General features: G+C 37.5%; 1 protein-coding gene across 6 annotated transcripts in view; it reads left to right on the top strand.

The window, feature by feature from the left end:
- The window catches only part of PGLCT (plastidic GLC translocator), a 433,631-nt gene that overhangs the window by 271,731 nt on the left and 141,021 nt on the right, over nucleotides 1–20,879 (top strand). For 5 of the 6 annotated variants that reach the window (XR_016262439.1, XM_089439044.1, XM_089439046.1 and 2 more), the window contains 4 exons: nucleotides 10,331–10,424; nucleotides 10,541–10,694; nucleotides 11,015–11,161; nucleotides 11,321–11,394. Coding sequence is in view for 5 of the 6 variants with exons in the window: in XM_089439044.1 (XP_089295170.1) it covers nucleotides 10,331–10,424; nucleotides 10,541–10,694; nucleotides 11,015–11,161; nucleotides 11,321–11,394 (469 nt within the window). In the remaining variant the exon portion in view is untranslated. Of the gene's footprint in view, nucleotides 1–10,330; nucleotides 10,425–10,540; nucleotides 10,695–11,014; nucleotides 11,162–11,320; nucleotides 11,395–13,964; nucleotides 14,051–20,879 lie in introns of all 6 variants that reach the window. The other variant, XM_089439048.1, reaches the window with a different exon arrangement.

Raw genomic sequence — 20,879 nt, 5'->3', positions numbered from 1 at the left:
ACAACGAAAAAAAAATTAAATTGAATGTTTAAAAAGAAACAAAAGTTAAAGTCTAAACCTAAATGAAGTAAAATAAAAAAAAGGAGGGTCTAAATGTTGTTTGCATTTGCAGGTCTATAGTGACTCGACGACAGAAAGGGTTCGAGCCAAGCTTCGAGGGAGCAGCCAACTTGCAGGTAAGGCACGCTGCCGGATAGGAGAGGCAGATTGATGGACAGGATAGAGAGGTCACATGTAGCAGGAGAGATGCGTGGACAACGAGGAAGGCAAGTCGAAGAATGAAGGCTTGCGACTATAGCAAGGAGAGGACGCAGTGAGACGGTGATGTTGTAATGGAAGGGCAACGAGCAGGTAGTGAAGGAAAGGACACAGGTAGAATATGGCTGCAACGAGAGGATGAAGAAATTGGAGGCTATGGACAGTGTAGGAGAGGGATCCGTTAGTCAATGAGGGGAGAAGTAAATGCAAAGGGAGAGAAGACCGTGCGTAGGTGAAGGAGCTAGTCGGAGGAAAGCAGATGTGCAGACAGGTAGCACGTAGAGAACGGAGAACTATTCTGTAGTTTGAGCCAGCAAGGAGGTGATGGATTTGCTGAGGAATAACGCAGGCTTGCAGCAGGTTGTGGCAGCGACAGAATTGAGGGTTTGATGCAGATGGAAAATGCAGACAACGGAGGGAAGAAAAGAGAGGGTTTCTTAAAAAAAATTCAATTTTTTTTTAGCGAAACGAAAGCCCAACCAGTAGATCGAAAAAATCAGGCAAATGGTAGCTAGAAAACCTTGAAAACTCTGATTAAAATGTTAAAATCTTCTGCTTCAGATTATTAATGAAATCCTTAAAAAAATTATCCAGATTTAAAAAAAATTAAAACCCTGGACTGCAAAATCTTATGAATAATCTCCCTGCAAAATTATGCAAATAAAACCCTAAAGATCCAGATCTTACTCTTCAGGTTCTAGATCTGGACTCTACACATATTTTTTCCTCAGATCTGTAGTTTCACGACAACAAGAAAACACCCAAACGATATATACAATGGATCTATCAGATCTAAGGAGTATGAGTCCAACTCCACTCCTAGATTTGATAATCTAAGGCTCTCAATAGTCAGATTTATCAATTTCCCCCATAATTTTTTTTTTTTAGATTTTAAAGGAGGTGCCTAGCTCGAAACCCTTCATGCATCACCAATAAAATTCTTATGATAAGTCCGGAATCAAATTAAGCTAGGCTCTTCAAAAAACACAAATTAGGAGTTGATTGGTCTAACTGAAAACTTCCCCGAATGCCCAATGATCTAAAATCAAGACTTTCCTGCAAAACGCAATTCATCCATTAAAATAGAGTGAGAAAATGATAATAAAATTTAGATAAATAGAGATACCTGCTATCACATTCAAAATTTAGATTATCACTTAAACTCCAGCGACTAAGCAAATTACCTGTATTCAGATCGCTCTTTAGAAGCTATCATCAATGGCTAAAAAGAAATTTACACATGAAAAACGACACATCTTATAGTATTCCATGAAGAGTAACACCGGCGAAGATTAACCCCAAAGTCTTTCTTTATTATTCAAAAAAAAAATATTAAACAAGAGCGTTTTGCTTAGCACACGACTCAAAGGTCGGATGAATGGACTGACAAATGACTTCCTATTTAAAGATAAATCCTTCAAGGGCTAGTTCGATTGATCCTCATCAAAGAAATCTCAACCATTGATGAGGATCAAAATTTCTTTTAATCTCATCTGTCGAAATTTTAAATTCTTGAGGAAATTCGAATTTTTCAATTAAATGCATTTTAATTAATTCAAAAATTAAATTTTTGAATTAATTTCCTCAAAAATTTGACTTTGACTTAACCCCAGGGGTCAAAGGCTTCAAATTTATCAAAATAATTAATTCACCTTAGTCCCTGGACCTCTTAAATTTTGATTTTTAAGGACTGACGAATTTTTCCTTCGGAGAATTTAAATTTACCTAGGACCTAGAATTAATTAAATTTCTTGCTTAGGATTTTAATTAATTTTTGGCCATAAAATTTAATTAATTAACCTATGAGGGGATAAATCGTTTTTCCAACCCTCAAGACACTTTACATCATGATTTTCACATTTTTTATATCTCAAAGGGGAAAACCCATTTGTAAAAGACCCTCATGGACTACCCATTTCTGTGACACAAATATAATCCAGAAGATCAAGCAATTTGTAATAAAATAACCTAACAAAATAGTTAGGATTATTCCCAAATCACTTTTACATAGACTCGATCTAGAACACTAGGACTCGCCTACGATCCCAGTTAAAAAATCCATTCTGGGTCTGGGGTAAGACTGAAGGAAAACTCTGCCGACCATTCAAGAATCGATTGATTAGACAAAAACCTCCCAGAATGTAGATCGTCACCAGAAAAGTAGGTTTACCTAGGTAATTACATACATGACACAGATCTGCTGAGATTATTTACATTATAGACATGCAGAATGGGTTTACATAACATCTTGGAAGTGAAACTCATGATGATAGTTGTACAGCACGAACACATCGATCAGGCACTATCCCTTTTGCGAAAAACAGGTATGTATTGCTATGGGTCATTGACACGTAGTGGTCAACATCTGGCTCTACTTGGGGACATGTTGCTGCAACGGAGGAATGTGAGAATCCAGAATCTGCATCCACGCAACACATAACATAACATAATTAGCGTCCATCCAAAAATCATCATATAACATTAAGCACAGGAAAGATATAAGCTCTTCATTTATTAACTAGTCTAACAACATGAAAAACACATCTAACTATAAAATGAAATACTAAAATAACAAGGTATAAGGTAAGAAATACAATACAAAGATGCCCCATGGCATCAGATGTGTCCAATATAGTGCATATTGAGCATTTGCCTGCTTTCAGGAAAATCTGTCAGTTGTTTCTTAGATGTGCCATGTCCAATCTTGCACACGACAGGACTTTTTCCTATCCGAAAATCAAGATGCTCGCGGCCATCAAATGCATCAAACCGCTTTCTCATTCTCATTCTCTTTCTCTTTTTCTTTGTGGCAGGCTGTATCACTGATGATGTGGAACATTCTGCTTCAAAACTCTCAGATGAAGTATGTAAGATATGCATGACATGTCTTTCTTCATTCTGCATATGCTCTGTCAAGAATGATGGATCAGTCTCACAGGTGTCATGAGTTATAACTTGATCTTCTATGATTGGTGGATTAACCATGTGAGCATCAACCTGATTCTTATTAATTTCCATTTTATCCGGATCACCTTCAATTAGCCACTTTTCAATGGAACAAATGACCTCCTCATAATAATATGGAGCTTGTTGCAGCAAACAAGGAGGCTTATCTATGATCAGTTGACGTTTCCTTGTTTCTTTCATCGTCTGGGCCATGCTGAAATTTCTGTACCTGTATTGTTATGACATCCATCTGGTTAGAGTGTTCAACCTTGATAGCACTCACTTCCTTGGCATGATTTTCCTCCATGGTCAATAACTTATTCTGAAGACATATCTGACCAGCTTCCATATCTTTTATTACTTTGTCATTATCTGCTTTTATGGTCGTCAAGCAATTTTGCATAGAATTCATTTCTCTGTCATGATTAGCTTTCATGGTTTCCATTTCTTTCTCTCATGACACGCAAATAGTTTTGCATGGAAGTCCTTCCTTTCTCATGATGAGCCTCCATATTCTGAGCACACTTTACTACTACGGTGGCTACATGATTAGAGTGTTTAATTTTCATGATTTCCATCTCCTTATCATGTTTTTCCAGTTGGGTGTATAGAGATCTCATATCCTTGGTGTAATCAGCTATAACTTTTTCTTTGTTAAGCTCCATATTTTTTACCAGTTGTGTTTGACTGAACTGCATGTCTTTAACCAACTGCTTTAGTTCTTCTATAAGATGCTTATCATTTTCCCTTTCATTGTCGACACTGATTTGACAACTTGTTCCTGCTTTTCCACTATCATGGATTCGTCTTGCAACAGTACAAGTGGATGGCACATTTTGATATGGAGAATTGTGTTGAAATCTTTCATTAACAGTTGGATCCTTTACAGGATTATTTTCATCCTATTGCATAGTACTAATGGCACAAGGCGAGCTACTTTGATCTTCATATCTATCTTTAAAAGCGTTGATGATGTCTTGTAAAGAAGCGAAAGAATCTTTAGGACAATTATGAAACCAATTCAAAGCATCACCCTCTAAAGAAAAGGCAAATAGACGCATTCTAACATCTTCATGTTTATATTGGGAATAACTACAATATCTTATTATTGTATGAGTAACCCTGGATATATGCTTTCTAGCAGCGACTAAATCACCACCTGAGAACAAAGGTAATTTATGAATGGCCTCTTCCAGCATATCATGGAGAAAATTAGTAAAATGACACAGGGTAAACAAGTCATCCATGATGACTTGGACCAAATGGATGCTAGAGAGAGACCCTTGCTCAAGAAAATCAAAAGATCCACAAGAGGTGAGCTTCTAGTAGAAATTCTTGTAAGAAAGGGAAGAAGTGGAGTCGCCACTTGAACATGAATCTAGCTCTAGGATCCAAAAGGAAAAAGCAATTGAATATAAGGGAGGGCTTCTTGTTTGAGAAATAATGGATGAATAAGTGGAGTCGCCACCCAAACAAGAAATGAACCGATATGTCCAGGTGCTAAAAGTGCAAATGAAACGACTAATGAGATGATGAAAGATAAGGCCATGAAAAATCAAATGACGCCAGGAAATGATGAAAGATTAGATGATCAGGGAAATGTTGTGAGGACCAAAGACCAAAAAACTCTATCCCCGACAAGCGGCGCCACAAAATGTTGTCGCACAAAGTGTCTAGGCAGCGCAACAACGCTCAAAGTAAGGGTTGTCACTCCAATCCTTACTCACTCCGTTTAGACTCTCTCCTAGACAAGTCAAAGGGTGTAGTCCCTAAGGTGAATGGATGAGGGTAGCTTATGGAACACGGGCTCTAGGAGATTTCAAGGATGAACAACTTGATGAATTTAGAATAAGTATCGGTCAATTGAGATAGTTAGACACAATCACAAGATAAAAATGACTACAGACCAGTGCCTTTAATTTGAATTAACCAACGATTAAATAAATGACAAGTTGTCCAGAAATATTTTCCAATATGTGACGAATAGTGACAATCATGAATGATCAATGTAACGCCCAAAACTGCAATATGCAAGAGATTCTAAATTTAAAATAATTTTCATTAATGACCGAGATCTAGAAAATTAACTTTCTCCTATAGCCAATATAATTTAAAACATTAATCGCACCTTGACCATAGAGAAATCATGAAAATGCATTTAATCACCAAATAACACCAAGGAACTTTAAATTATAATTTTAATTATTCCTTAGGCAATTAGTTAAATGAAGAAATCAAAATCTAAGGGTTAATAAATTAAAATTTTAATGGGCTAGGGCCACAATAAAAATTTTAATGTGAATGTGCGAATCCCTTTAATTTAATTCCTTAGTCACTAAAATTCTAAACTTTTTAGATTTTTTAAATGTTTTAAATGTTTTAGATTTTTTTTTTTTTGTTAATTTAAAAGTTTTTTTTTTAGTTTTTAGAATTTTCTATATTTTTTTGAATTTTGTAAAAAATAAAAATCTACAATCAAATGTCACAAAGAAAAGGAAAAACTTTTATAATTGTTTTTGAAATGTTTTAGATTTTTTGTTATAGGAAGTCAAAAATTAATCAAAAAAAAAGAGTAAAAACAAAAATCGAATGAACGAAATGAAACCTAAGTAAACCTAAACTCATAACAATGAAAAAAAAAAAAAATCGAATGTTTAAAAAGAAACAAAAGTTAAAGTCTAAACCTAAATGAAGTAAAATAAAAAAAGGAGGGTCGAAATGTTGTTTGCGTTTGCAAGTCTACAGTGACTCGACAACAGCAGAATGGAAGTCTGCTCGACGTCAAAAAGGGTTCAAGCCAAGCTTCAAGGGAGCAGCCAACTTGCAGTTAAGGCAAGCTGCCGGATAGGAGAGGCAGATTGATGGACAAGACATCGAGGTCACACGCAGCAGGAGAGATGCGTGGACAACAAGGAATACACGTCGAAGAATGAAGGCTTGCGGCTGTGGCAAGGAGAGGAACGCAACGAGACGATGATGTTGGAATGGAAGGGCAACGAGCAGGTAGTGAAGGGAAGGACACAGTTAGAATATGGTTGCAGTGAGAGGATGAAGAAATTGGAGGCTGTGGGTAGCGTAGGAGAGGGATCTGTTAGCGGATGAGGGGAGAAGTAAATGCTAGAGGAGAATATGACTGCGCGCAGGTGAAGGAGCTAGCCAGAGGAAAGGAGATGTGCAGACAAGCAGCACGCAGAGAACAAAGGACTGTTCTGTAGTTTGAGCTAGCGAGGAGGTGACAAATTTGCTGAGGTATAACGTAGGCTTGCAGCAGGCTATGGCAGCGACAAAATTGAGGGTTTGATGCAGATGGAAAACACAGACAACAGAGGGAAGAAAAGAGAAGGTTTCTTAAAAAAACCGAAATTTTTTTAGCGAAACGAAAGCCCAACCAACAAATCGAAAAACTCAGACAAATGGTAGCTAGAAAACCCGGAAATTCTTATTAAAATGTTAAATCTTCTGCATTAGATTTATTAATGAAACCCTTTTAAAATTTCTCCAGATTTAAAAAAATAAATAAAACCCTGGACTGCAAAATCTTATGAATAATCTCCTTGCAAAATTATGCAAATAAAACCCTAGAGATCCAGATCTTACCCTCCAGGGCCTAGATTTGGACTCTACACAAATTTTTTCCTCAGATTTGTAGTTGCACGGCAACAAGAAAACACCCAAATGATATATACAATGATAAAACCTAAAACCCAGAAAAACCCAAGTCAAAAAACCAAAAATAGTCTACAGATCTATGTACAATAATGGTAGATCTATCTATCAGATCTGAGGAGTATAAGTCCACCTCCGCTCCCAGTTCTGATAATCTAAGGCTCTCAACAGCTAGATTTATCAATTTCCCACATAAAAAATATCTTTTTTAGATTTTAAAGGAGGTGCTTAGCTCGAAACTCTTCATGCATCACTAGTAAAATTCTTATGATAAGCTCGAGATCAAATTAAGTTGGGCTCTTCAAATAACACGGGTTGGGAGTTGGCTGATCCAACTGAAAACTTCCCCGAACACCCGATGATCTAAAAATCAAGACTTTCCTGCAAAACACAATTCAGCCATTAAAATAGAGTGAGAAAATGATAATAAAATTAAGATAAATAGAGATATCTGCTATCACATTCAAAATTTAGATTATCACTTAAACCCCAGCGACTAAGCAAAATACTTGTACTCAAATCACTCTTCAGAAGCTATCATCAATGGCTAAAAAGAAATTTAAGCATGAAAAATGACACATCCTACAGTGATTCCATGAAGAGTAACACCGACGAAGATTAACCCCAAAGTCTTTGTTTATTATTCAAAAAAAAGATTACACGAGAACTTTTTTCTTAGCACACGACTCAAAGGTCGGATGAATGGACTGACAAATGAATTCCTATTTAAAGATAAATTCTCCAACAGCTAGTTCGAGTGATCATCGTCAAACCAATCTCGACCGTTGATGAGCATCAAAATTTCTTTTAATCTCATCTGTCGAAATTCTCGAGGAAATTCGAATTTTTCAATTAAATGCATTTTAATTAATTCAAAAATTAAAATTTTGAATTAATTTCTTCAAAATTTTGACTTTGACTTAACCCCAAGGATCAAAGGCTTAAAATTTATCAAAATAATTAATTTACCTTAGTCCCTAGACCTCTTAAATTTTGATTTTTAAGGACTGACGAATTTTGCCTTCGGAGAATTTAAATTTACCTAGGACCTAGAATTAATTAAATTTCTGGCTTAGGATTTTAATTAATTTTTGGCCATAAAATTTAATTAATTAACCTATAAGAGGATAAATCATTTTTCCAACCCTCAAGACACTTTACATCATGATTTTCACATTTTTTACATCTCAAGGGGGAAAACCCATTTGTAAAAGACCCTCACGGACTACCCATTTCTGCGACACAAATATAATCCAGTAGATCAAGCAATTTGTAATAAAATAACCTAACAAAATAGTTAGGATTATTCCCAAATCACTTTTACATAGACTCGATCTAGAACACTAGGACTCACCTACGATCCTAGTGACAAAATCCAATCCGGCTCTGGGGTAAGACTGAAGGAAAACTTTGCCGACCATCCAAGAATGGATCGGTGAGACAAAAAACCTTTCGGAATGTAGATCGTCGCTAGAAAAGTAGGTTTACCTAGGTAATTACATACATGAGACGGATTTGCTGAGATTATTTACATTATAAACATGCAGAATGGGTCTACATAACATCTTGGAAGTGAAACTGATGATGATAGTTGTACGGCATGAACACATCGATCAGGTGTTATCCCTTTTGCGAAAAAATGGTGTGTACTACTATGGGTCGTTGACACGTAGTTCTGGAGGCATGGGCAGGAATATTACGTAGTTGGGGAGCTCAGTGAGGTAGACTTGAGCCTTGAGTCTGCACAATGAATAGTTCTGGAGGGAGACTGATTAATGGCTGAGATAATTTCCTAGTCCATCCATGAGAGTTTTCAGAGCAATCTCACGTTCCTCAATTAATTCCTTATAATTAATCATTTTCCCTAAGTTAAACTTAGGAAAATTTTAATTACTAATTAATTAACTTAATTAATGCATCTCTAGGTAGATTTTTCTGAAACCTTTTCTGAGTTATGGAGTACTATTGTTTCTTAGCCTCTCTGACAACTGTCGAGACTAGAACACCATCTGATGCTACAAAAACTAACAATGTAAGGCTGAATGATCATATATCTGATGGAAGAATTGGAAAGACAAGTCAGAATCAACAGATATGAGTAGCACAACTCATAAAACAACATCAATGCACCCCTGAGAGGGTGGTTTGGAAGTACTTTCCCTAGAGGGGGGCAACTGGGCTTAGACTTCATTAGTGAGTCCAAAGATAATTCTAACAATGGATTCAAACGGATCCTCTTCATGAAACAAAAGCTTACTTTCTTTGGAGAAAATTCCCTTGAGGACTTTGTTATTTTAGGCTTGTTTTAGGGTCCCAAGGCCTTTGACTCCTAAATAAGGAAGGTGTCCCACTTATGAAGGTTCCTTTGTTCACATTTTCATTCATCTTGATGGGTCATCCCACTTGGAGAGGCTACATGTGCCACTTAGAGAGGTTGTTACATGGTTTTAACGATAGATGATGGAGACATACACTTTGAGGAGGAGATCTGTTGCGTAGCCACCACTCATTGCTCATCACTTTATGCATTGGTTTACTTGTCATGAGAAATGGTTATGATGCATTGGTAATTTATTGTTTTCCTTCAAGAAAACATAGATCTTGAAGATTCCAAGTTATATTATTAATTCTTCTTGGAGAGAAAAGTGGATCTAGAATCCATTAGTAATTTTTGTATATCATATTCCCTCTCTGTACTCATTGGGGTTGTGGGTCACATTTCTAGGCGTCCCCCTTTCAAAAACCAGCACACATTTCCCCATTTTGTGCAACCTATACATGACCTTTGACATTTATCAAGTGAATCCTAATGACTATAACAAGATTTGCAACATTACATTGTCTTTCATTCATCAACAAAATGTTATGACAAACACTTGACCATTGATTTTCAATAAGCAGTGCCCACTGCCCAGATATTAGAATCACCTGCCTGTATATTTTAGTTAGCATATAATCTTGAATCGGAAACCCCTTTGTTGAATATTCTCAAGGATGTCAAAACAACTTTCAGTAATAAGTTTTCTTGTTGAAACATACTCGTTGGAAATCTCTGGACGATTTTTCTACGAGAATCTACTGATTATTCTTCAACTGGGTGCCTCGACAGAAATTTCTGACTCAACAAAAGCACCACTGAATCTATATAGAATACACTAACAATCAGTTGTCATATCATATCACTAACAAATGTCTCTATTTTAGAGAGTTGCTATCAACGTAATTATACAAGGGATCACTTGTATAATTACGTTGATAGCAACTCTCTATATGTGGAGCCACAATATTTTGTTTACCTCTTGAAGATTGTGGCAGCATCATGAAAATAAAGAAAACACATCATAGGGGTCATAGCATGGAGATATATTAGAAGAGCTCCTCTACATTCACTGCTTTTTGATACAAGTATTATTACACTCATCTGCAGTTCTTAATTACAGTCTGTTTGTTTGGAGTGCAGGTGGCGTACCATGTTTGGCATTTCTGTCATACCAGCAGTACTGATGATTTTGGGAATGGCCTTCTCCCCAGAAAGTCCACGCTGGCTCACTAAGGTTTCATTTTTTTTTTTTAAATAAATATCTTTGCATAGTTCATAGTTCTTGTGTTTATGGATTTGTTTCTGTCTCTTGACAAAATCATTAACATTTTTATTTCATAATATCTGAAGCAAGGGAAGCTTTCTGAGGCTGAAGCGGCTATTAAGAAACTTTGGGGCAGGCAAAAGGCTGATGAAGCTATGTTTGAATTAAGATCAAGAACTAGGGATGTCATGGAGGAGGATGTTGGTTGGTTTGATCTATTTAGGAGACGGTATAGGAAAGGTATAACTCTACGTATTTTGATTATATATCACATTATGAGGAGTTGTATCTTGAGAACGAAACATAGATAAAGGTAAAGAGAAAAATGTCACTGGCCTTCAGAGTTGAGGGGGGTAAAATAAATTGACAAAATGTTCTGATTTGTGGCCTGTAATAATAACCACTTCCTTGTATCTGTTGATTTTGTGTCACACCTGATTAAATATTTTATTTAACTTCAATAAATCAATTGACAGTCATATAAAGGTACGGCATTTTCAGTTTTATATCATGAAATTCGTATATGCTTTTACTAATTCTTATGCGGTGTTGGGAAACAGTGGTTAGTGTCGGCATAGTACTGTTTGCGTTTCAGCAGCTTTCTGGTATAAATGTAGTTGTATACTACTCCACATCAATATTTCAGAGTGCTGGCATAGCCTCTGATATTGCGGCAAGTTCGCTTGTGGGAGCTGCAAATGTCATTGGTCAGTACACGATTTTAAAATTATTTTTCTTTCAGAGACCCTCTTGATTTTAAATGAACCAGACTTTTAAAACCAAACTATCATAGAATAGACTTAGGTTCAAATTTTGAAAGTAATCTAAACCTCTGAAATAGGTAAACGATATGCTGGTGGTTTCAGGCACAGTAGTGGCAACTTACTTAATGGACAAACAGGGGAGAAAGAAGCTGCTGATAACAAGTTTTACTGGAATGGTAATATGTTTCTTATGGATTTTTATAAGACTCTCTTGATTCTTTTCTTTTGCCACTGAAGTTTATATTCTTCTGAGTCTCAACTTAACGATTTTCTTGAATATATACCTCTGTGCCTTCTTTATTCATTTCAGAGGGCACCCTATTCCCTTTATTAAAAAATTCTAATTGACTTATTTTGAGCTTATCAAGTGACCTTTTGATGTATGTTTACCGAAGGCAGACAGACTTATCTTACCAAAGCTGAATTACTAGAGGAAGATACTGAGTCTCTAAAATAAATACTAATTTAAACTGTATTGGCATAGGACAAATTAGAAAAATACGTGGGTAGAGCAGGGCTTTTGTTTTTGCCAACAGTGACTTCAAGCTATAGATTTCCTAAGAATGACATTGTTATCATCCACAACAGATTGGATAGCATAACCTTTAAAATGTCACAAAGCTCCTAAGATTATACTCAAAATATGATGATATTTAGCCCTGATCCATGGAATATTAACATCATGTATTGTTAGACCGTTGTCTTTTTGGATAACTCCATCATAACTAATTGTTATGTTTGGACTATGTCTAGTTTAAACTGAAGAGTCATCACCCTTAAAATATATTAAACTAGTAGGGTAGTATAACCATTTTCACCTAAGGACAGCAGGACTAGCTATTCAATTTTCTCTATAGAAGGAAAACATATGGCTATTATATGGTTATGTTGTGAATTTGCCAAAGCCGTTAAAAAATTAAAACAGCATGGTTCAACAATGATTATACAATTAGGAGATCCTTATGTGGCAAACTGCCAAGCTACTAGGTAGATGTAATGGATTTGCCAATTTTCTCTATAGAAGGAAAACATATGGCTATTATATGGTTATGTTGTGAATTTGCCAAAGCCGTTAAAAAATTAAAACAGCATGGTTCAACAATGATTATACAATTAGGAGATCCTTATGTGGCAAACTGCCAAGCTACTAGGTAGATGTAATGGATTTGCCTATCTGGTGTAAATATAGTAGACATCCTATGATTTTGCAATCATTGAACGAGACAATAAACAAGTCAACCATTATAAAACTCCAAAGCAGTAGCCATCTTGGTCAAGAAAAACAATATAAACTTATGTTGAGTTATTGCTCCATACAAATTTCTCTTTCCTGTGCTGTGACTTATATCATTATTTTTGTGATCTATTAAATGGGGTTGCAAACTAATAGGTCGTGACAATGGAGAAAAACTCCATAGTTAAGCATACTTGAGCTAGAGTCATATTGGGATGGGTTACCTTCCCAAAATGTCTTGCTTGCTAAGTGCAAATCCTGGAAGTGAAAGACTTGAGCATTAAATACTCCACACAAGTATTCCTGAAAAAAGATTATACTCAAAACATAATTGTGCAATTACCCCTCGTTGTTCCTTCTTAGGGAGCACATTTAGTCTTTGGAAGTCCTCAATGTGCTCCCTAAGAAGGAATAAGGGGTAATTGCGCAATTATGTTTTGAATATAATCTTTTTCCAGGAATACTTGTGTGAGGATTTAATGCTCAAGTCATTCGCTTCCAAGAATGTGCTCCTAAGAATGACATTGTTACCATCCAAAACAGATTGGATAGCAAAACCTCTAAATTGTCACAAAGCTCCTAAGTTGGGGAGCTCATTGAGGACTTCCAAAGACTTCCTATGATTATACTCAAAACATAGTTGTGCAATTACCCCTTGTTCCTGTTGAAATATGTAACTAGGTTCGGTCTTCATAATGACATGTGTAATCATGATTTGTAAGTAATTGGTGTAAATAAGAAAAATAAAATTATTTTTGTTATGCTTGAGACATGGGTTTCATGCTCAAGGAATTTTATTTTTGTAGATAAAGCTCCCATTAAGAGCTTCTAGGGCTTGTCATGTGGTCTACAAGTCAAAAGAGTCTTTTTCATGTATGAGAGACCCTTCTTGGGCATGTTACATATTTATTTGAGTCATTGTAAGAGTCAAAAGACCCTCCAAGCGCTTGTCACAAGTGCACAATCGATGGTCCTCAGAAGAAGCAAGTTGATTTATCAAAAGGACAAGTCGGCCTATGGAAGATGTCAAGTCAGCTTATTTGCATGGAGAGATCACTATAAAAAGGAGTACTCAGCCTCACTTGGAGAGACACACATCAAGCATCCGAAAAGGAGAAGGAAGTGCGAGGAAAGGGAAGAAAGGAGCTTCTCATCTAGCGAAGGGAAATAAAAGAAGATCAAAGTATTTTGGCATTTTTTTTGGGCCATCTTCCTCACACGTGTGACTGCGGCAAGGGTTTCTGCAGTTAGGTATTGCAGACTCAAGGAAACCAAGACGTAGTCCAAGTACAAGGTATATTTGCTAGCCGAGATTGTTGGTGGCTGCATTTGCATGTTTTTACCCACCTTTTTACCTTGTTTCCTGTGTCCATTTTACACCATTGTTGGTCAATTTACATTCTAAACCACACAAGTATACCTCTTGTCATGTTGTTATGAATCATTAATCAATGAAGCATAGTCATAGGGGATTGTTGCCTAAGTGGCTTGCTAATTTGATTATTCTTGCAGATTTGGAGGAAGTATGATCAAGGCTGTGGTTCAACTAATGGTGACCATCCAGCTGGCAGCGCTATCTTGAGACATCAACTACAATGGTGGATCAATCTTTTAATCAACGCACTGCTATCTTTATATTCTGTTTCGCTTAAGAAACCACTATGTAATTGTAGGTAGAAAACTATTGTAATTCTAGGAGCTGTTAGTGTTAACAAATTGTATAAGTAGAGTTACGGGGTTGTGAAAGCTAGCAGTGTAGACCGCAGAGAATTATGTTAACTTTGAGTCTGTAATAGCATACATGTATTATCCTTTTGAATCTTGATTAATGAAATTATGATATTCTGAGCATTTCGTGACTTTTTGATCTTGCCACAACCTTGATCAGGGAGTTGGGCCCACTCTCCTGACTAGGTGTTGTTGGATAGATGTGTGCATAGGTTTATTTTAGTTAATTTATTTATCATTGTGAATGATTATCAGTGTGTTTCTATGAGTCTGCTTTGTTGTTACTCTTGTTGCTATTACAATCATTACTGTTGTTACTCTTATTCGTTGTTACAGTTATCACTTGTTGTTACACATTGTTAAGTTTATAATTGAATGTTTAGTACTGGGTAGGGAAACTATGGCCTGCATATACTTTGCATGATAGCCTTGAAATAACTCGTAGAGCCCTAGGTTGACAATTAATGTGGAATTAGGTGAATTACATGATTCATATCTGAACACCAACATTTTGGTGCCTTGCCGGGGAGGCTATTAAGGGTGTGAAAGTACGACCAGTATTGATCATAGGACTGATCTCTCGTCCCGGGGAGGGAATTTTTCACCTTGCTCCAGGTCCTGAGCATTAGATCATTTTTTTGTTGCTTTGATTGTCTTGTTTTCTTTTTCATAGGAACCACTCTCTCGTATTGGGAAGGGAAGTTTTTATGTCGCCTGTTTTAGGTCCTGAACTTAATTTTGTGATTGATTTAATTGCTTTCTTTTCTTTCTTTTTATGGTCCACTCTCTCGTCATGGGGGGGATTTCGTACCTTGCTCCAGGTCCCGAGCTTTCGATTTGCTTGAATGTTTTCCTTTTATTTCCTAATTGTATGAACAGATATACAAATAAAAGGGATAGAGCAAGACCCTCGAAAAGAAGAGGGAGATATCTAGGCAGAAATACCTACATCCAAGAGATCATTTCAAGAGCTGAGTCAGGGGCATTGTCACGAGCTACTGTTAGGGTGAGATCTCATACGAGATCTGGAGGGAAATCAGTTTCACAACCAAAACCCTCCCCAATAACAAAAGTGCAACTCAGAGAAGAAGAAGTAACAAGTAGAGGATTTGAGGAATTGCATATTGCAAGTTTAGAGGAAGAAAATTTGAGAGAATTCTCTGCGCCATTTGATTGAGGGAGCGTTGTTAAACAAACTCAACCACCTATCATAGAACAACTAGAGCCAGAACCTGTTGAGATTCCAAGTGGGTATTGGAAGATATTCATGGTTGCTGCGACCTCTTCGATCGAATTCCCAATTGGAGATATTGGAGGTGATGCGCCTATGAAGCCTATTCCTTTGACAGAATTACCTAATTTCCAGGGTCTTTCTTCTGAGGATTCAGACACATTCCTTTTTGAATTCGATGTTGTTTGTCGGGGGTATGATTATATTTCTGATGCTCAAAAATTGAAGATATTCCCCGCTACTTTGAAGGGCACAACTTTGAGATGGTTTATGGGTTTAGGGGGGAAATCTATTGCTACATGGGACGATATGAAGACGATTTTCCTCGAGAAATATCAAGACTACTGCAAATCCCGAGATGTGAAGGAAGAAATCTTTAAGATTATGCAGAAAGAGGATGAGAACATGGAGGACTTTGTGGAGCGCTTTCAATATAGTTTGCAGAGATCAGGCCATCGTGATCTGGATAAGAATATTTTGAAAATAATCTTTCTCCGGGCACTGAGGGAGGAATCTTTGGAACTATTGAATGTAGTAGGGAAAGGAGACATATCATAGGAGGAATTTGATGCCATCTGCGAATTATGCATCAAGTGTTCACGAGGGGCTGCGAGGCATAAGTAGGGGATCCAAACTCTCAAGGCATCCAACGGTGGAGTTACAAAAGAAGAGATTGGGAACTTGCTGGATAATTTGAGAACCGATATCCTAAGCACACTGTCATCACAATTGGACATGTTATAGGCAAAATAGAAGCAGATAGAAGTAGAGAAGGCTATGTCCATTTTTTGTCCTCAATGTAGGAAGAAGCATCCGCTGAAGGAATGCCCATTGAATTCCATCGAGACTTGTGCGATATGTGAACAGAGTCATTCCACTAGCACCTATCCATCTCTTCCTGGGTTGAAGGCAGTTTTTCAGGGAACAAATGAAGAAATGGATCAACTATATTTTATGGGATCAAAGAAACCATGGCAACCACGACCACAGAACATGAATCAAGGTATGCCTCAAGACCCTTCTCAGTATTTTAATAATCTGAATTTTGGGCCTTAATCTGTACCTTTTTTACCCTCATGGCCGCAGTCTTATCAATATCCAATGCCTTGGAAACCATGGTACCCTCAATCTGGTCCAAACCCTTCATGGTCCTAAAATTGGCATGGACCTCCTCCTCCTCCTTCAGGACAATTCTCCCAACCTATGCCACAACAACAGCTACAACTACCTTCTAATGCGTCCACTAATAATCCTCCTCTTCGTCTGCAACTGCCTGTTCAATCCAATCCAAATCCAAACAATCGGGGGGCTCAGCAGGTTGAGACACTCAACCTCCCTGCATATAGTATTGCCACCGCGGAATGTAATGAATTGAATCTCCAGTCCAGTCGGGTGGTGAATACTCAGACTTCACCAATAATTGTTGAACATATCGATGATGAAGTCTCAGAACCAGAACCTAGAGATTCTACTAGAACAACTAGGGATGAGTCAATACAAATTCCTATGAAACAACAAACCCCTTCACAAACGATTGTTACTAGAGGATGTCAGACTAGTCCACCTTATCCTGAGAGATTATCATTGAGCAAACCAAGTCCTCGTCCTGAATTCGACTTTTTAGGGGAGTTGCAAAATTTATTTGTCAAAATCCCGTTACTTCAGGCTATGAAGGACGTACCAATTTATGCCAAAACAATTAAAGAATATTGCTCTAAGAAACTTGGCAGAAAACCAAAGGATCCACTCACTATTCACGTTATGGGAAAATTATCAGACATAATGCTGGGGAAGCCTATACCTATTAAATATGGGGATCCAGGGAACCTGATTCTGACAGTACGATTAATGGGGTTGATATCCCAAATGTACTGGTAGATTTGGGGGCAACAATTAACGTTATAACCTCTGCAACTGTGATTACCTTGGGTCTGCGGAACCTTAAACCAACTCCCACCGTCCTAGAATTGGCAGATCAGTCTACTATAAGATCGGTAGGGAAGATGGAAGATATAACTATTTCAATAGACTCATGGCAATACCCTATCGATCTTTTGGTTTTACATACTCAATCCCCAGCCGGTGGACACCCTTTGATTTTAGGAAGACCTTGGCTTGTGACCGCAGATGCTTACATTGGGTGTCGGTCTGGAAATATGGTAATATCCAATGGGGAAGTTACAAAGAATCTTATCCCCCCCCAACTAATGGATCAGGATAAAAACACCTTCACATGTCCTTGGGGGACCTTTGCCTATCGAGTCCTCCCATTTGGTCTTTGTAATGCACCCGCTACCTTTCAAAGGGAAATAGTAGGGATTTTTTCTGATCTAATCAATGATAGTGTTGAAATCTACATGGATGACTTCACCCCATATGGGGATTCTTTTGAAGAAGGTATAGAAAACTTAGAGAAAGTACTTAAAATATGTATACAGACACATGTTTCTCTTAGTACAATAAAATGTCATATGATGATGGAGGAAGGAATAGTGCTGGGACACTTGCTTTCAGCTGCAGGAATTTGGGTTGATCCTGCTAAGGTAGAGATAATATTGAATTTTCCTACACCTAAGACACTGACACAAGTACGTAGCTTTATTGGTTATGCTAGCTATTACAGGCGGTTTATAGAGAATTTTCTAAGACAGCATTCCCACTTTTTCAATTGTTACCTAAAGATGCAGAGTTTGTGTGGACAGATGAATGTGAAGCAGCCTTTAAAGAAATCAAAGAACTAGTTTGTAAAGCTCCAATATTACGAGGTCCTGACTAGAAGCTCCCATTTCACATCTCTACAGATGCTTCTCAAACAACAGTAGGGGCAGTCCTGGGGCAACAAGAGGATAAGAAACCGTATGCGATCTATTATGTCAACAAGAACTTGACTCCTGCTGAAATGAACTATACGGTAACTGAAAAAGAGTTCTTGGCTATTATTTATGCTATTAATAAGTTTTGGCATTATATTACAGGGTATCCTACTTTCGTGCACACTAATCATACAACTATCAGGTATCTGATGAATAAACCAATAACCCCTGGTCGTATTACAAGATGGTTGTTGTTAATTCAAGAATTTGATATTACCATTGTAGATAAGCCAGGGAAAGATAATGTGGTTGCAGATTTCCTGTCTAGGATGGATACTAGTGATGAAGGTACCCTATAGAGGATAGTTTTCCAGATGAACATCTTTTTGCAATTTCTACTCACACTTCGTGGTATGCAGATATTGCTAACTATCTTGCTACAGGAAAAGTGCCTCAACACTTACCTTATAAAGAACAACGAAATATTATCCATCATAGTGCCCGCTATTCATGGATAGAAGGATATCTCTTTTACACAGGACCCGACCAACAAATATGGCATTGCATAAGTGAGGATGACATCTATGATGTCCTGAAAGCTACTCATGATGGCCCCTGTGGGGGACATTTTGCAGATAAGCAGATAGGTCATAAGGTGTTGCAAATGGGGTATTATTGGCCCTCTATTTTTCGTGATGCAAGGAAATATGTTCGAGGGTGCGATAGTTGCCAATAGATGGGTCAGCCTAGTTGGGCAGATGAGATGCTACTACAACCTCAACTAGTTCTTGAGCCCTTCGAAAAATGGGCTATTGATTTCGTTGGGCCATTCAATCCACCTTCACATCAGAAAGTTCACATTCTGGTTTGCACGAATTATGTGACAAAGTGGGTAGAGGCCAATGCTGTTGTGAAAACAACAGAACCGATTGTCTCAGACTTCTTATTTGAGGAAATTTTTGCTCGGTATGGAGCTCCTAGAGAGATAGTTTCAGATGGAGGGGTGAAGTTTTGTTAAATTGGCAACTAGGGCCAAACACCATGTGGATCGGTTTATTTATGGCAGCTGATATTTTTATTGGATCCCTCTCGTCGAGAGGTGTAGGATTGATCCAAATATCATCCGATTCCGATAAGTATTTATGGAGATATGAATTTATTTTGTTTATGTAATTATTATCAAGACGACCAGCTCTTATGTAGGCTCTAGAAGCCCAACCGACGTGTCTATTCATCATCCTCATTTTAGTATAAATAGATGAGTATTTGATGTCTTTTTGAACATGTATCCTTGAGGTGATCTCCTCTCCACGTCTGGGTTTTTGGAAGGAGAGAACCAAAAGATACGCTGGCCTTATGGTGATGCCCTAGCCGCAGGTCGATCTATGCAGCAAACAGAGACACCTATACGTTGTCAAATGGAGATATCTCATACGCAAAAGAAATATATGTCATACGCTGTTCTAACCTAGCCGCAGTCATAAAAGGGTATTGACTGCACCATGTTTAGGTGCAGTCATGTTGAGACAGTCTCGTCTTGTAATATATCAGACTCCGCCTATAATGGATCTAGCAGCGTAGTACATAGTGCATCAACGCAGTCAGGATTATGGTGAACGCAATTTAAATATCTGCCTCACGCTAGACTGTCACATATTAGGAACGCGGATATATATAACGCAGTCATATAGCCGGTCATATTCATGACGTATGAAATCAGTTAAGTGATACCCTCACGCAACAAATATACGCAGGACAGAAATGATGAATCCGTGTGTGATCTGAGATCTGGCAGTGTAGATTTGGAAGCTATTACGCTGTAGATTTGGAAGCTATTACGCTGTGGATAGAAACCCTATACACTGAGCTAGCAATCAACTTATTAACGCAGTCATATAGATATGGTTACATAGTCAAAGGAACTCCACACGCAGTCATGGAGCAAACGCACAGCACTCTGTAATGATATAACACGCAGTCAGGTATGGAAACATCTACTTCATTGGCAATCCATTGTATATATATGCGCACAGCACTTTGTAATGATATAACACGTAGTCAGGTATGGAAACATCTACTTCATTGGAAATCCATTGTATATATATGCGCACAGCACTCTGTAATGATATAACACGCAGTCAGGTATGGAAACATCTACTTCATTGGCAATCCATTGTATATATATGCGCACAGCACTCTGTAATGATATAACACGCAGTCAGGTATGGAAACATCTACTTCATTGGCAATCCATTGTATATATATGCGCACAACACTCTGTAATGATATAACACAGTCTATATGGGAAACGCAGTCAGGTATGGAAACATCTACTTCATTGGCAATGCTCTATACACACAACAATGAACTATATACGCACAACTATGACTATACGTTGTCATCTATCACAGTGCATACTTCATGGGCAGTAATGCTAATATAGTAGTCAATGGTATGACTGTAACAATCTTCAGTGGAATTGTGTCAGCATATTCATTGACATGTTATGGCATGACATGGCATGAAAGACACACTATGTATAATATGGCAGAAAACATATATGGCATGAGCAGCATCATGATGTAGATCAAGCATAATGCAGCATAGAGATGAGATCATGAGCAGCATGATATATATGGACAACTTGATATATAT

This window comes from Pinus tabuliformis, chromosome 9 (genome assembly GCF_031772625.1).
Source record: "Pinus tabuliformis cultivar Carrire ecotype Pingquan chromosome 9, CPIR1, whole genome shotgun sequence".
Taxonomy (NCBI): Eukaryota; Viridiplantae; Streptophyta; class Pinopsida; order Pinales; family Pinaceae; genus Pinus; species Pinus tabuliformis.
Note: the sequence above shows the minus strand (reverse complement) of the source record. Positions and strands in the feature narration are given on the sequence as shown.